Source organism: Trachypithecus francoisi, unplaced genomic scaffold (assembly GCF_009764315.1).
Source record: "Trachypithecus francoisi isolate TF-2019V2 unplaced genomic scaffold, Tfra_2.0 Contig00204, whole genome shotgun sequence".
In the NCBI taxonomy this organism is placed as follows: Eukaryota; Metazoa; Chordata; class Mammalia; order Primates; family Cercopithecidae; genus Trachypithecus; species Trachypithecus francoisi.
In genome coordinates this window covers 43314-59922 of record NW_022680506.1, presented here as the reverse complement: position 1 = coordinate 59922, position 16609 = coordinate 43314, and the positions used below count along the sequence as shown (strand labels likewise).

Here is a 16609-nt window from a genome sequence, read left to right as displayed (position 1 = left end):
CTTGAGGTCAGGAGTTTGAAACAAGCCTGGCCAACATAGTGAAACCCTGTCTTTATTAAAAATAAATAAAGATGGTTTTTAATATTTGTTTTAGTTTTGTGATTTTAGCATCTTCCTGAAATTTTTCTCGAGGCAAGTAAATTGTATCAGTTGGTATATCAGCACCCATATATGAAATAACTTATTAGGAGGGTATCTCCAAAATAAGATCGACTTTGCCTGAAATAAACTGATATATTGATGTTCACAGAATTTTTCTTTTAACCAACTTGACAAATGCATTATTCTTGACCTCAAGTGATCCACCTTCCTCAGCCTCCCAAAGTGCTGGGATTACAGGCATGAGCCACCGCACCTGGCATTATTCTTATAAAAAATTAAATTTATAGTTAAGTTTAATGTCCCCTTTGTTCATGTACCATTGCTTATTTTCTTCCATTCCTACTCACAGTAATCATTCTTATGGAGTGCATTTTTGTTTGCTTGTTTTTTTTTTTTTTTTTGAGACGGAGTCTTGCTCTGTCGCCCAGGCTGGAGTGCAGTGGCCAGATCTCTCAGCTCACTGCAAGCTCCGCCTCCCGGGTTCACACCATTCTCCTGCCTCAGCCTCCCTAGTAGCTGGGACTACAGGCGCCCACCACCTCGCCCGGCTAGTTTTTGTATTTTTTTTAGTAGAGACGGGGTTTCACCGTGTTAGCCAGGATGGTCTCGATCTCCTGACCTCGTGATCCGCCTGTCTCGGCCTCCCAAAGTGCTGGGATTACAGGCTTGAGCCACCGCGCCTGGCCTGTTTGCTTGTTTTTATGTAATTGATATTACACTCCATTCTGTACGTTGTACTTTCATTCACAGTGAGTTTTGGACATTCCTATGTTCATCTATACAGACTTCATTTTAACTATACTGTAGTATTCCGTATATAATATTTATTATAATTCATGACTGTAGCAGAGTATCTCATAGTGTATGTGTTACTGTTTTGCCATTTTGGTATCAATGAGTATTTAAGTCATTTGCAGTTTTTCCCTCTTATACCCAGTATTACAAAGGATCTCCTTTTATATGCTTCTTTGTACCAAGAAGCAGATTTAAAAAATTTTTTTTGAAAAAATTTTGGAAAAAAATGAAATGAAGTCTCACTATGTTGCCCTGGCTGGTCTCAAACTCCTAGGCTCAAGCAGTCCTTCCATCTTGGCCTTCCAAAGCGCTGGGGTTACAGGCATGAGCCACCACACCTGGCCCAGATTTTAAATTTTGATAGCTCTTACAATTTACTTCTTAAAGTATCTACATCATTTTATGTTCTCACCAGTCATTACTAAGAATACTTCAGACTTTTGGCTGAACACAGTGGCTAACGCCTGTAATCCCAGCACTTTGAGAGGCCGAGGCGGGCGGATCAAGAGATCAAGACCACCCAGGCCCACGTGGTGAAACCCTGTCTCTACTAAAAATACAAAAATTAGCTGGGCGTGGTGGCACACCCCCGTAGTCTAGCTACTCGGGAGGCTGAGGCAGGAGAGTCACTTGAACCCGGGAGGCAGAGGTTGCAGTGAACTGAGATCGCACCACAGCACTCCAGCCTAGCAACAGAGTGAGATTCCGTCTCAGAGAAAAAAAAAAAAAAATCAGACTTAATTTTTTTCCCAGTCTTAGGTTCAGATTGGGTTTCTTTTGGTATATCTCTTGATTGTTCAGGTTTTCTCCTTTATGAATTGACTATTCATCTCCTTTTCACATTATTTCTGTTGCGTGATTTTATTAGTGACTTGTTAAAATTCTGTATATTTTTCGGCATGACACTTCATTATTAAAAAAAAAATCTGTACATGTTTCTCAATACTAATCATTGGTTGGTAATATCTTAAAAATAAGAACCTTACTGTATGTTTTGCTTTTTTTTTTTTTTTTTGGAGACAGAGTCTTACTCTGTTGCCCAGGCTGGAGTGCAATGGCATGATCTCGGCTCTCAGCTCACTGCAACTGCAACCTCCACCTCCCTGGTTCAAGCAATTCTCCTGCCTTAGCCTCCTGAGTAGCTGGGATTACAGGCACCCACCACCACACCCGGCTAATTTTTGTATTTTTAGTAGAGACAGCATTTCACCATGTTGGCTAGGCTGGTCTCAAACTGCTGGCCTCAAGTGATCCGCCTGCCTTGGCCTCCCAAAGTACTGGGATTATAGGCATGAGCCACCATGCTGGGCTGCTTTTTGCTTTTTAACTTTGTTTTGTAGTACTATAGTTTTAGTATAAACAAACATATATACATACAACTATGGCTTTATAATATATTTCAGTCATTGTTAGAGCAAGGCCTACCTTTTGGCTGCTTCTTTGACAAAATTGTCTTGGCTATTCTTGTGCCTTTTTTCTTCTTTGTGAGTTTTAGAATTATGAATTACCTGTTGACTCACCATGTTTTGTAAATCGTTTGAGGATTTCTAATGGAATTGCACTCAAAGGTTATCTTGCTTTCTGTGCAGCAACGTTTTACTTCAAATAAGCCCTACTTTAAGTTACATAGGATAGCTGTAAATTGTGTTTCTGGCTTTCTAGATTTAGATAAAACACTTAAAATTGATTTTTTTCTCCTAAATTTAAAACTGATTGTTAGCGGTTATAGTCTTCTGTTCATCCTTATTTAGGAAGATGACATTTGGAAGAGTCAGTGACTTGGGGCAGTTCATCCGAGAATCTGAGCCTGAACCTGATGTAAAGAAATCAAAAGGTTTGTGGTATTTTTATACTTCATATTAAGCCTTTACTCACATTGACTGTAAGTCAAAGACCACTGAAGGTTTAAACTGTTTATTTTGTAAAATAACTACTGTATCTTTCACCTTGTGTTTATGGTCACAAGTAAGTACAAGGGCTTCATGCAGTCACATCTTTATGCAATTTCCTCTGAATCAAAAGTTAGTGAACTTGCTTTGCCACTCCAGAAGGCACATGAATATGAAAAAGCATTGTCTGTTTTTTTATTTAATGGCAAAATACCCAACCTAAGTTGGACTTAATGTTTGAGACCCTTTATTTTATTAAATTGTTATATTTTTTCTTTTCTTTTTTTTTAAATTTTTTGAGACAGTTCTTGCTCTGTCACCCAGACTGGAGTGCAGTGGTCTGATCTCACCTCACTGCAACCTCTGCTTCCTAGGTTCTGGCGATTTTCCTGCCTCAGCCTCCTGAGTAGCTGAGACTGCAGGTGCACATCACCACACCTGGCTGATTTTTGTATTTTTAGCAGAGATGGGGTTTCACTGCATTGGCTAGGTTGGTCTTGTACTCCTGAACTCAAGCAATCCACCCGCCTTGGCATCCCAAAGTGCTGGAATTACAGGTGCGAGCCACTGTGCCTGGCCTTATTAAATTATTTTTATTAAATTTCCTCAAGATTGATGAAAGTAATGAAATATATATAGAAAATAGACTGGATTAAGAAAATGTGGCACATATACACCGTGGAATGCTATGCAGCCATAAAGAAGGATGAGTTCATGTCCTTTGTAAGGACATGGATGAAGCTGGAAACCATCATTCTGAGCAAACTATCGCAAGGACAGAAAACCAAACACCATATATTCTCACTCACAGGTGGGAATTGAACAATGAGAACACTTGGACACAGGGTGGGGAACATCACACACTGGGGACTCTCGTGGGGTTGGGGGAGAGGGGAGGGATAGCATTAGGAGATATACCTAATGTAAATGATGAGTTAATGGGTGCAGCACACCAACCAACATGGCACATGTATACATATGTAACAAAGCTGCACGTTGTGCACATGTACCCTGGAACTTAAAGTATAATAAATAAATAAATAAGAAATATATGTGGAAAATATTGATAGGTCAAAATTCAAATTGTTCGTTTCATCAGAAGAGTAGCTTAGTCAAATCCAAGGGTTAGACACAGAAATCTTTTTTGTCAAGTGCATTCTTTGTGACTGATTTCGGTTTCTTCCTGGTTTACACAGGAAGATTTCAGAAACAAATGTGGATCCGTGACAGATGATATCTAGAAGTTTTCAGTTTGGTTGAATTGACAGTATTGTCTTTAATTTTTGTAAGAAGAAAATACTCAATTTTGATAAGTACATTTAAGATTAAGAGCTATTGGCCAGACGCTGTGGCTCACGCCTGTAATCCCAGCACTTTGAGAAGCCGAGGCAGGTGGATCACAAGGTCAAGAGATCGAGACCATCCTGGCCAATATGGTGAAATCCCGTCTCTACTAAAAACACAGAAATTAGCCAGACTTGGTGGCACGTGCCTGTGCACCCGCCTCCGGGTTTAAGCAATTCTGTTTCAGGCTCCCGAGTAGCTGGGATTACAGGCGCCATGGCTAATTTTTGCATTTTTAGTAGAGACAGGGTTTCACTATGTTGACCAGGCTGGTCTGGTCTCAAACTCCTGACCTCAGGTGATCCGCCTGCCTGGACCTCCCAAAGTGCTGGGATCACAGGCGTGATCCACCATGTCTGGCCATTTATCTTATTTTCTTTTTTTTTTTTTTCCTGAGATGGAGTCTTGCTCTGTTGCCCAGCGCTGGAGTGCAGTGGCATGATCTCAGCTCGCTGCAACCTCTGCCTCTTGGGTTCAAGCAATTCTCCTGCCTCGGCCTTCCAAGTAGCTGGGATTACAGGCGCGTGCCACCACACCTGGCTAATTTTTGTATTTTTAGTGGAGACGGGGATTCATCATGTTGGCCAGGCTGGTCTTGAACTCCTAACTTCGTAATCTGTGCCCACCTCAGCCTCCCAAAGTGCTGAGATTACAGGTGTGAGCCACTGTGCCCAGCCATCTTATTTTCTTTCTTTTTTTGGCGTGAGGGACAGAGTCTAGCTCTGTTGCCAGACTGGAGTGTAGAGGCATGATCTCGGCTCAGTGCAACCTCTGCCTCCTGGGTTCAAGTGATTCTCCTGTAATCTCAGCCTCCCGAGTAGCTGGGATTACAGGTATGCACCACCAGGCCCAGCTAATTTTTTTGTATTTTTAGCAGAGATGGGGTTTCATCATGTTGACCAGGATGATCTCCATCTCCTGACCTCGTGATCCACCCACCTTGGCCTTCCAAAGTGCTGGGATTATAGGTGTGAGTCACCACACCTAGCCCATTTTATTTTCTTAATGCAACTATTATTTAGGTAATTAATTGCATCTCTTCATTTTGATGAATGATCTACTTTTTGGTCAGATATACATTTGACAGAGTAAGCAAAAAAATGCAACAATTATTGAAGTAATTTAAACCAAAAAAGGGCCTATTACCTAGTTGACTTTATTTATCCAAATAATTACTTTTATTTCCTGTTTTGTCAGAGAAGTCTTAGGTGCACTGTTGGGAAGAATCTTAAGACTGAAGGAAAATCTACACAGTTCATTCAGTAAATAATGTTTTGCTTTTCCTGAGTTAAGGAAAGGGGAGCCGGGCGCGGTGGCTCAAGCCTGTAATCCCAGCACTTTGGGAGGCCGAGACGGGCGGATCACGAGGTCAGGAGTTTGAGACCACCCTGGCTAACACGGTGAAATCCCGTCTCTACTAAAAAAATACAAAAAGCTAGCCGGGCGAGGTGGCTGGCGCCTGTAGTCCCAGCTACTCGGGAGGCTGAGGCAGGAGAATGGCGTAAACCCGGGAGGCGGAGCTTGCAGTGAGCTGAGATCCGGCCACTGCACTCCAGCCTGGGCGACAGAGCAAGACTCCGTCTCAAAAAAAAAAAAAAAAGGAAAGGGGAAAAAAATTGTGTGTATGTTTTAAGTAAATGATTTTGAGTGCCTCTTTGTGTACTTGTATTCACATAGCAGGTTAGAAGATTCAGATCTTACTTTCAAAAATTTGACAGTCTAGTAGTTATGTGCCTTTCTTTTTCTTCTTTTCTTTTTTTTTTTGGAGACAGAGTCTTGCTCTGTTGCCCAGGCTGGAGTGCAATGGCGTGATCACGACTCACTGCAACCTCTGCCCCCCGGGTTCTAACAATTATTCTGCCTCAGCCTCCCAAGTAGCTGGGATTATAGGCACCTGCCACCACGCCTGGCTAATTTTTTGTATTTTTAGTAGAGATGGGGTTTTGCCATGTTGACCATGCTGGCCTCAGATTCCTGGCTTCAAGTGATCTGCCCACCTTGGCCTCCCAAAGTGCTAGGCTTACAGGCATGAGCTTGTATTGGATAAAAGAAGAATATTGGCGGCTGCATGATGGTTCATACCTATAATCCCAGCACTTTGTGAGACTAAGACAGGAGAAGTGTTGGAGCCCAGGAAGATGAGGTTGCAGTGAATTGTGATCGTGCCATCACACTTCCACCTAGGTAATGGAGCAAGACCCTGTCTCTAAAAAACAAAACAAAATTTTTTTAAGGAATACTGGGAAGAAGTCAGAGGTGGTTTCAGAACAGAGGAAGTGCCAAATGACCTTTGTGAGGCATTGGCCAGGAAGAACTCTACAGTGTCTTTAGGCAGCTTCTGTCTATAAGGATAATGGGGTCTCCTCCCCAGTATTAATAGAAAATCTCTGAGCTTTTTTTTTTCCCCCCTGAGATGGAGTCTTGCTCTGTCGCCCAGGCTGGAGTGCTGTGGCTCAATCTTGGCTCACTGCAAGCTCCGCCTCCTGGGTTCATGCCATGCTCCTGCCTCAGCCTCCCAAATAGCTGGCACTACAGGCGTCGGTCGCCAAGCCCGGCTAATTTTTTGTTACTTTTAGTAGAGACGGGGTTTCACCATGTCAGCCAGGATGGTCTCAATCTCCTGATCTCGTGATCTGCCCACCTCGGCCTCCCAAAGTGCTGGAATTACAGGCGTGAGCCACTGTGCCCGGCCTGGTTGTGTGGCAATCCCTTGTGCTTGGATACAGTGGTGGGAGACAAAACTGTACTTAAATTGATAAATCCCTTACATGTCATTTTAAGGATCTTAGACTCGCATCATGTAGACATCAGAGATTTCTAAACAAAGTACTAACCAGATGTTTTTGCCTGTCAGTAGAATGAGAATGAATTGGAGTTGGGAGAGACTGGCATCAGGGACACCAGTCAGCCAGTGGAATTAGCTAGTAATGTAGATAGGAGAAGAAAAAGATTCAAAGTTAGGTAGTGGTAGCAAGAATTACAGGGAAGGTCAGATTTATGATATGTCCAAGGTTGAATTCTAAGGTGAAATTTGATAACCAGATTTCATGTTTAAATTGGGAAGGTAGATTGAAATTTTTTAACATGGGTTCTCTAGATGAAAATGTGTGACGTTAACTGAGACACACAACACAGAAAAAGAGTAGGTGGGAGATAGATTAGTTCAGTTTGAAATAGATTCAGTTTGAGATGCCTTTGGACAATTTGGAACTACAGGTTTGACACTTAAGGGGTTTCTAAGTTATCTGCAGATCAAAGGAAGTTAAATCCACACAAGGGAATGAGATGCCCAAAGAGAATGTGTTGAAGATGAAAGGAAAGCTGGCCGGGCGCGGTGGCTCAAGCCTGTAATCCCAGCACTTTGGGAGGCCGAGACGGGCGGATCACGAGGTCAGGAGATCGAGACCATCCTGGCTCACACGGTGAAACCCCGTCTCTACTAAAAATACAAAAAAACTAGTCGGGTGAGGTGGCGGGCGCCTGTAGTCCCAGCTACTCGGGAGGCTGAGGCAGGAGAATGGCGTAAACCCGGGAGGCGGAGCTTGCAGTGAGCTGAGATCCGGCCACTGCACTCCAGTCCGGGCGACAGAGCGAGACTCTGCCTCAAAAAAAAAAAAAAAAAAAAAAAAAAAAAGAAAGGAAAGCTGGCAGTTGGATCCTGGAGAAGCTCCATATTAAAGGAGGATGGGCCCGGCGCGGTGGCTTAAGCCTGTAATCCCAGCACTTTGGGAGGCCGAGACGGGCGAATCACGAGGTCAGGAGTTCGAGACCATCCTGGCTAACACGGTGAAACCCCGTCTCTACTAAAAAAAAATACAAAAAGCTAGCCGGGCGAGGTGGCTGGCGCCTGTAGTCCCGGCTACTTGGGAGGCTGAGGCAGGAGAATGGCGTAAACCCGGGAGGCGGAGTTTGCAGTGAGCTGAGATCCGGCCACTGCACTCCAGGCCGGGCGACAGAGCGAGACTCCGTCTCAAAAAAAATAAATAAATAAATAAAGGAGGATGGAATGCACAGAGGAAGAGTCTAAGATGTGGGTTTAGAGGAAAAAGTATCAGTCAACAAGAGGGAGACTGTCAACAGAGTGACTCTGCAGGGTGGCCTGAAAAAAGAACATTGCATGGGATGATTCAACAGCCAGTTGAGCCTTCAGGCACAGCATTTAACATTGTGGCTCTGTAGACTCTGGTTGGCAGTAAAATTTGAATAAAGCAATATTTAAACCCTTAGGTAATAATAAAAATTGAGGGAAAAGGATCCAGGTTTTGTATTTTTTATGAATTCAGTTATGGAATGAATCAGGACCTTGCCTCAAGAAATAGTCTACCAACAGTTAACTTGGTTTAAAGCAAAGTTAGCAAGTGAGAGTGTTCAAATTATTAAATAACAAAGTAAGCTGTGTATTTCATTTGTAGAAATAGAGGCTGGCCTACTTCAGATGATTCTCAGCATGTGATTATAGAGGTGGGCTTACACATCCTAGGAAGTTAAGGTGTACTCTAGCTTGGATGGAGTATGGCTCTTTGAAACTCTTCTCTTACCCGGCTAGTTTATATAGACCAGTGAACTAGAATGTAGTGGCATACTCTGTCCTAGAAGCCATTTTATATAGGATCTGGTCTGAAAGGTTTGAAAACATAACAAATGTGTTGATATCTCCCAATGTATTGCTAGATCCTTACCCAAGAGCAATATCCTGGTTAGGGTTTTGTTTTGTTTTTTAATGTTTGCCGCAAACTAACACTAGATGTTAGTTTCTTTCATCAAGTGAGGAGAGTAGAAGAAAAGTCCAGAACTCTGAAACACCTTTTCAAAAGTTTGTCAAGCCATGATGTTTGCAAGTTAAATACTCTGTTATGGAAGCAATATAATCAGTTTTTTTTTTTTTTTTTTTTTGAGACGGAGTCTCGCTCTGTCGCCCAGGCTGGAGTACAGTGGCCAGATCTCAGCTCACTGCAAGCTCCGCCTCCCGGGTTTACGCCATTCTCCTGCCTCAGCCTCCCGAGTAGCTAGGACTACAGGTGCCCGCCACCTTGCCCGGCTAGTTTTTTGTATTTTTTAGTAGAGACGGGGTTTCACCGTGTTAGCCAGGATGGTCTCGATCTCCTGACCTCGTGATCCGCCCGTCTCGGCCTCCCAAAGTGCTGGGATTACAGGCTTGAGCCACCGCGCCCGGCCTAATCAGTTTTATTAATGCAGCATTCCTTAGTGTTTTGGATGGTATCACACAAGAATATCCATGTCTGGAAGCAACAGCTTTTAAAAGAGCATTTTGTTGGTGGTGGTGGTGATGGTGGGTTTTTGTTTTTGAAACGGAGTCTCACTCTGTCGCCCAGGGTGGAGTACAGTGGTGTAATCTGGGCTCACTGCAACCTCCGCCTCCTGGGTTCCAGTGATTCTCCTGCCTCAGCCTCCCAAGTAGCTGGGATTATAGGTGCCTGCTACCTGGCTAAATTTTTTTTTATTATTTACATTTTTAGTAGTGACATGGTTTCATCATGTTGGCCAGGCTGGTCCCAAACTCCTGACCTCAGGTGATCCACCCACCGTGGCCTCCCCAAAAGTGCTAGGATTACAGGAGTGAACCACCGTGCCCAGCTTTTTTTGCAACCTCCACTCCTGGGTTCAAGCAATTCTCCTGCCTCAGCCTCCTGAGTAGCTGGGATTATAGGTGCCTGCCACCATGCCCGGCTGATTTTTGTTATTTTAGTAGAGACAGGGGTTTCACCATGTTGGCCAGGCTGGTCTCAAACGCCTAACCTCAGGTGAACCACCCACCTCAGCCTCCCAAAGTACTATGATGACAGGTGTGAACCATGGCCAGCCAAATAAGAGCTTTTTTTTTTTTTTGAGATGAAGTCTCGCTCTTGTCTCCTAGGCTGCAGTGCAATGGTGCGATCTCGGCTCACCACAGCCGCCACTTCCCAGGTTCAAGCAATCCTTCTGCCTCAGCCTCCCAAGTAGCTGGGATTACAGGCGCACACCACCATGCCTGGTTAATTTTTGTATTTTTAATAGAGACAGAGTTTCACCATGTTGGCCAGGGTGGTCTCGAACTCCTAACCTCAGGTGATCCGCCCGCCTCAGCCTCCCAAAGTGCTAGGATTACGGGCGTGAGCCACTGTGCCCAGTGCATTTTTAATGTAAGATTATGCATGAAATGTACATTCAATTTTGTTTTTGTTTACTAGGATCCATGTTCTCACAAGCTATGAAGAAATGGGTGCAAGGAAATACTGATGAGGTAAATTCTACTTTTAGGATAAAGAGATTTCTGTTTATAAGTGCCATCCTCGTGTGAGTAAGGTTTTAAATTTTCTTTTTCTTTAGTTCCCATGTTTAAGCAGCATGGCACATTTATGCTCTCTTATCCACAATGTATCAAGAAAGAGTGGTTCCTTCTTAACGTATAACAATTGCCTGATAGTAGCAGTGAAAGTATCTTCAGTCCACAGGCTAGGACCACTGAAGGATATACATGTATTCAAGTTTCCATCAGCCAGCAGGTACCAGTAATCAATGTATAGATCAAAAGCTCAAATGTTTCCCTCCCTGCCATCAGTTTTACTTTAAGTAGTGGAGGCTTGCTTTTTTTAATAGTTAAGTACATTGAGAGATGGGAGGTGAAAAAAGGAAAGTGTTTTATTTTGACCATCTACCCTGAAAGTAGTTCCAGTGCTAGGTATCCAGTAGTTGACACTGGAAGACAGAGAATGACATGTTAATATTCATAGCCAGAGGGTGGCCCAGGTTTTTTCGTACGTGGGAATGAAATTCTTATCCAAATAAGTAGAAATGATGTGCATAAGCCATTTGTTAAGAGCACTGAGTATGTGCATCTCGATCCATCTAAGAATAACCGTTATCACCAGTTTAAATTATTTTCTTTAGGCCCAGGAAGAGCTAGCTTGGAAGATTGCTAAAATGATAGTCAGTGACGTTATGCAGCAGGCACAGTATGATCAACCATTAGAGAAATCTACAAAGGTAAGGATGACTTTGTTTTGTGTAAACTAAAAAGTATTATTTTCCAGGTATAAAAATAAAAAAGGACGTAAGGGGTTTCTTTGCATTTGAAGGATTAACTGCTATGGGGATTGCCTTCTTATCATAAGCAACTAGAAAACAGACAAACTAAATGAAACAACTGTTTCCTGAAACAACTGTTTCCATATATTGAACAATGGGCAATACAGGGAAACCATTGAAACCAAACAGAGCGCAGTAGTCTTGCTGAACGAAAGAGTTAAAAATCAAAGTTCAGGCCAGGTGCAGTGGCTCACGCCTATAATCCCAGCACTTTGGGAAGCCAAGGTGGGTGAATCACTTGAGATCAGGAGTTCAAGACCAGCCTGGCCAACATGGTGAAACCCCGTCTCTACAAAAACACATAAATTAGCTGGGTGTGGTGGCAAGCGCCAGTAATCCCAACTATTTGGGAGGCTGAGGCAGGAGAATCGCTTGAACCAGGGAGGTGGAGGTTGCAGTAAGCTGAGATCATGCCACTGCACTCCAGCCTGGGCAACAAGAGCGAAACTCCATCTCAAAAAAAAAAAAAAAAAAAAATCAAAGTTCAGAGAGACCAATTTGAGTAGAAGTTGTAGGATAAGATACCAGAAAAGAGGAAGCTGCCCAGAAAGAAAGCTGTAGAGATATTTAGAGAGGTTCCCTTGGATCCTTGGCCTAAGTTATCTGTATATGTGTGGGGTGAAAATGCATATGTCCAAGTAAAGAACCCCCCAGAAATTAGTAGGGTGAACATAGGGCTAAGAAAAGTTCGTGGCCAGAAGGATCTGGCCAGAGTAGAGAGACTTTGTAATACACAAGGCATTGGGTAGTGTCTTCACAAAGGTTATGCCTTACTACTGAAGATAAATTAGGCCTAGAGTACAACCACCAGAACCAAGTTTCAAAGCAAATTTTTAAAGGATCAAATTACTCTAACAACTGCATGCCAAAACAAAGGGCTAACCCTCTTTACAGTAACACAACAAAATTCAGCACTTCACAATGTAAAGTTAGAATGTCTAATGTCCAGGCTGGGCGCAGTGGCTCATGCCTGTAATCCCAGGACTTTGGAAGGCTGAGGCAGGTGATGACCTGAGGTCAGGAGTTCAAGACCAGCCTGGCTAACATGGTGCAACCCCGTCTCTATTAAAAATAGAAAAAATTAGCCAGGCATGGTGGCGGGCGCCTGTGATCCCAGCTACTCAAGAGTCTGAGGCAAGAGAATTGCCTGAACCCAGGAGGTGGAGGTTGCAGTGAGCCGAGATCACACCACTGCACTCCAGCCTAGGCAAAAAGAGCAAAACTCAGACTCAAAAATAAAATAAAATAAAAGAATGTCTGACATCAATCACAAATTACCAAGTATGACATGAAGTTAATCTATAACCAGGAGAAAACTCAATCTATAGAAACAGACCCAAATGTGAGAAAGATGGTGAATTTAGCAAAGACCATCAAGTGGCTATTTTAAATATTAAAAATATGTTCAAGTGACTGGGCGCGGTGGCTCATGCCTGTAATCCCAGCATTTTGGGAGGCCGACATGGGTAGATCACGTGAGGTCAGGAGTTCAAGACCAGCTTGGCCAATATGGTGAAACCCCTTCTCTACTAAAAATACAAAAAAAAATAGCTAGGCATGGTGGCAGGCGCTTATAGTCCCAGCTACGTGGGAGGCTGAGGCACAAGAATCACTTGAACCCGGGAGGCGGAGGTTGCAGTAACCCGAGATTGCACCACTTGTACTTCAGCTTGGATAATAGAGTGAGATTCCGTCTCAAAAAAAAAAAAAAAAAGTTCAAGAATATCAAGGAAAACAAGAGTATGATGAGAAAAATGCAAAATAGTTTTAAAAGAACCAAATTGAATTTCTTGAAATTAAAAATTCCAGAAATGGGGCCCGGGCACGGTGGCTCACGTCTATAATCCCAGCACTTTGCGGCAGCCGAGGCAGGCAGATCACCTGAGATCGGGAGTTCGAGACAGCCTGACCAACATGGAGAAACCTCGTCTCTACTAAAAATACAAAATTAGCTGGGCGTGGTGGCACATGCCTGTAATCCCAGCTACTTGGGAGGCTGAGGCAGGAGAATCGCTTGAACCCCAGAGGCAGAGGTTGCGGTGAGCTGAGATCGCACCAGTACACTCCAGCCTGGGCCACAAGAGTGAAACTCCATCTCAAAAAAAAAAAAAAAAAAAAAAAAAAAAAACAGTAGACTCAAAGAACTAGCTGAGTTTTTCTTTACTTTAGGCAGTAAGTGTGACCTTTTGCGGGTGACTACTTTAGTTCCTCATGTCCTCATTAGTAGATCAGAGAAATTCGACACCAAAACTCCAAAAGAAAAACCCCTTCTAATCCTCATTCCGTGATTTTATGAATGCATGAAGTCCTAGGCCTGTGAAGGAATACTCAGTCTCTTTATCCTGTGTTGATACCTCTCTGCTTCAACCTCCAACTCGACATTTGCCTATAGGATGTACTTGGACATTCAGCATAAACTACCTCACACCATCACTGAATTGCTTCATGTGCACATGTCCCATGCCACAATACCGGGGACCCAGTGATATTTGTCCCCAGTGCTGTGAGTACAGGAGGGAGTCAGTGAATGTCTGCATGCGTGTCTTTACCATCCCTCTTGAATATGCTATAGGGTTAATTCCTAGAAGTAGAATTACTCTGTTGAAAATTGGCAGTATTTTTCATTCTAATATCTATTGCCAACATGGGAAAGCAAGTCTGGATGCCAGTCCTTGTTAAATGACCCTTGGGTAAGTTACCTAACCTCTTTAAGCTTCTGTTCACTCATATGTTAAAACAAGGAAAATTACAATATCTTACCTCACAAAATTGTAGTTAGCTTCTGGCTGTCATAAACTCTGGTATATAAGTAAACACTGAGTGTTGGTGTCCATCCTTAATTTGTAATAATAGGTCACTTGCTAGAGAAATGCACCTTACCATTTTCTTTTCTTTTCTTTTTTCAGTTATGACTCAAAACTTGAGATAAAGGAAATCTGCTTGTGAAAAATAAGAGAACTTTTTTCCCTTGGTTGAATTCTTCAACACAGCCAATGAAAACAGCACTATATTTCTGATCTGTCACTGTTGTTTCCAGGAGAGAATGGGAGACAATCCTAGACTTCCACCATAATGCAGTTACCCGTAGGCATAATTGATGCACATGACGTTCACACAGTGAGAGTCTTAAAGATACAAAATGGTATTGTTTACATTACTAGAAAATTATTAATTTTCCAATGGCAATAACCCATTTATGAGAGTCTTTTAGCCTACTGGAATAGACAGGGACCACATCCTCTGGGAAGCAGATAAGCATAGAACCGATACTTGATGCACACTCGTAGCAGTAACTCATCCCTAACAGCATCATAAAGCAGGTGCCAGAGGTGCTTTGCTTTGTCCTTCCAAAGCAGGTGAGTCAGCCCCACCGAGAGCCAGGCAGCTCTGAGTGGCAGCGTGGTGCTAGCAGCTTCAGTGGAACAGGGTGAGAGTAAATTAGCAGTCTTCCTTGACAGCAGCATTAATTTAGAAGGAAGCTGACAAGTCATGGGTCAAGTTTCAGTGACTTCTTCCTTCCTTTGATGGCAGTATACAGTTTTCACATTTTAATTCCTCCTCCTGAGATGCAGTATACTTAAAACCATTCTCTCGCCTGCTAACAGAAGGGTGTGAATCTGGTTTACTTTGAGCATTAGGATTTGCCCCTTTGGAATTCTACACTCCAGTACTTAACTTTCCCTTCAGAATACATGTGGAAAGAAAGAAAGCATAGCGATGACTCCAATTTTGCCCCTGTGGCACCTTGAACAAAACAGTTATTCCCAAATTATACTTTTTTTTTTTTAAATAAGGTGAGCAGGATGATTGGGGAGAGAAAAACATTCGACTTTGTTTGACTGCCTCCCCCATTCTTTGCTGTGAGCTGGGAAGTGTGCAGTTGGTGGTCTTTCTTCTCCTTTCTTTAGGACAGTAAGAGACTCACTCATTGCACTTCTGCTCAGTTGGCTTCTGCATCGGGACCGCACAGCCATCAGCAGGACTGCCCAGTTGGTGAGCACACTCCATTGACCACGTGGCGCCAGTGCTTCCTCAATGCACATGATTGAGAAGAAAGTTCTCTTAGATGTTACTGCTTTTGCTCAGACTTTGCAAAAAAAAAAAATATATATATATGTATAAATATATAATTATTAATCACTTTTGTCCTTGAGAAAGTCTTGAATGAACAGAGAATTTATTCCATTGCAATATTTGATTGTATAGAGGCACACTGTTTCATCGACAGAAGAAGCAAAAAGGCTTTGTGTAAGTTTTTGGTACTATGTACCACCTCTGTTATTCTTTTAAAGCTGAAGTATTCATGTACTTAAACCATATTATATTTAATTGTGTTTGATTTTAAAATATATATATGAGAATTCTATTTAAAATTGTGTCAACTTTCTGCTTTCAGGGTATTTATGGCTCTTCTGTTGAAATATATTGATCTTTCCAAATATTTCCATTTGTTTTCTAAAAACTCAGAACATGAGCCACTACTGGACTTTGCCTTGTTTTTGGAGTGTATGACATAAACCCAAGGTTTTTATTAGGCATCTATGCTATGATTAATTCATTTTGTTCTTTTAACAAAATATTTCCATCCATTTCACATTGCTTCAATCTTTAACAGACAAGCAATGTAAAGGTCATAGAATAAAATGTGGTTTTGGGCGACTCGCTGCCTCTGCATGTTTTGGAATAACAATTTCTACAAGACTCTAGGCTGTTCAAACTAGTGCTTTCAGTTAAGATAATTTCTGGGCCGGGCGCGGTGGCTCAAGCCTGTAATCCCAGCACTTTGGGAGGCCGAGGCGGGTGGATCACGAGGTCAGGAGATCGAGACCCTCCTGGCTAACACGGTGAAACCCCGTCTCTACTAAAAAAAATACAAAAAACTAGCCGGGCGCGGTGGCGGGCGCCTGTAGTCCCAGCTACTCGGAGGCTGAGGCGGGAGAATGGCGGGAACCCGGGAGGCGGAGCTTGCAGTGAGCCGAGATCGCGCCACTGCACTCCAGCCTGGGCGACACAGCGAGACTCTGTCTCAAAAAAAAAAAAAAAAAAAAAGATAATTTCTGATCATTTCTTTGTATATACAATTTGTGCCTCTGAGCTAGAGATGCCAAGTAGTTGTAAACAGCTTATAAAGAGAATAGCAGCAAATTTGACACTTGGCTACTTTTTTCTGCCCCACCTGCTTTGAGACACAGAAGCGGAGTGTGACCCGAAATTATTAGCCAGATGTAATATTTGATCTAAAGTAGATCCTTGTACTCATTTTAAAGTTGGAATTCGATTCCTCCAACATTGAGCACCCACCATGTTCCAGACTCTGTGCATTGTGCTCATAAAATAAGATTCCCTGGTGGAGTTTTCATAGGTTCAAATAATCAGTTGAACACCCTTCATCT

The 16609-nt window shown here is 42.7% G+C and overlaps 1 protein-coding gene across 8 annotated transcripts in view; it reads left to right on the top strand.

Moving 5' to 3' along the window:
* The window catches only part of AKAP10 (A-kinase anchoring protein 10), a 79847-nt gene extending 64192 nt beyond the window's left edge, over window positions 1-15655 (top strand). For 6 of the 8 annotated variants that reach the window (XM_033201501.1, XM_033201448.1, XM_033201180.1 and 3 more), the window contains 3 exons: window positions 2649-2731; window positions 10319-10371; window positions 11019-11511. In XM_033201501.1, the coding sequence (XP_033057392.1) occupies window positions 2649-2731; window positions 10319-10371; window positions 11019-11144 (262 nt within the window). In that variant the 3' untranslated portion in view covers window positions 11145-11511. Of the gene's footprint in view, window positions 1-2648; window positions 2732-10318; window positions 10372-11018; window positions 11512-14122 lie in introns of those variants that run through there. The other 2 variants (XM_033201301.1, XM_033201387.1) reach the window with 2 other exon arrangements.
* The last annotated feature ends 954 nt before the right edge of the window (window positions 15656-16609 follow it).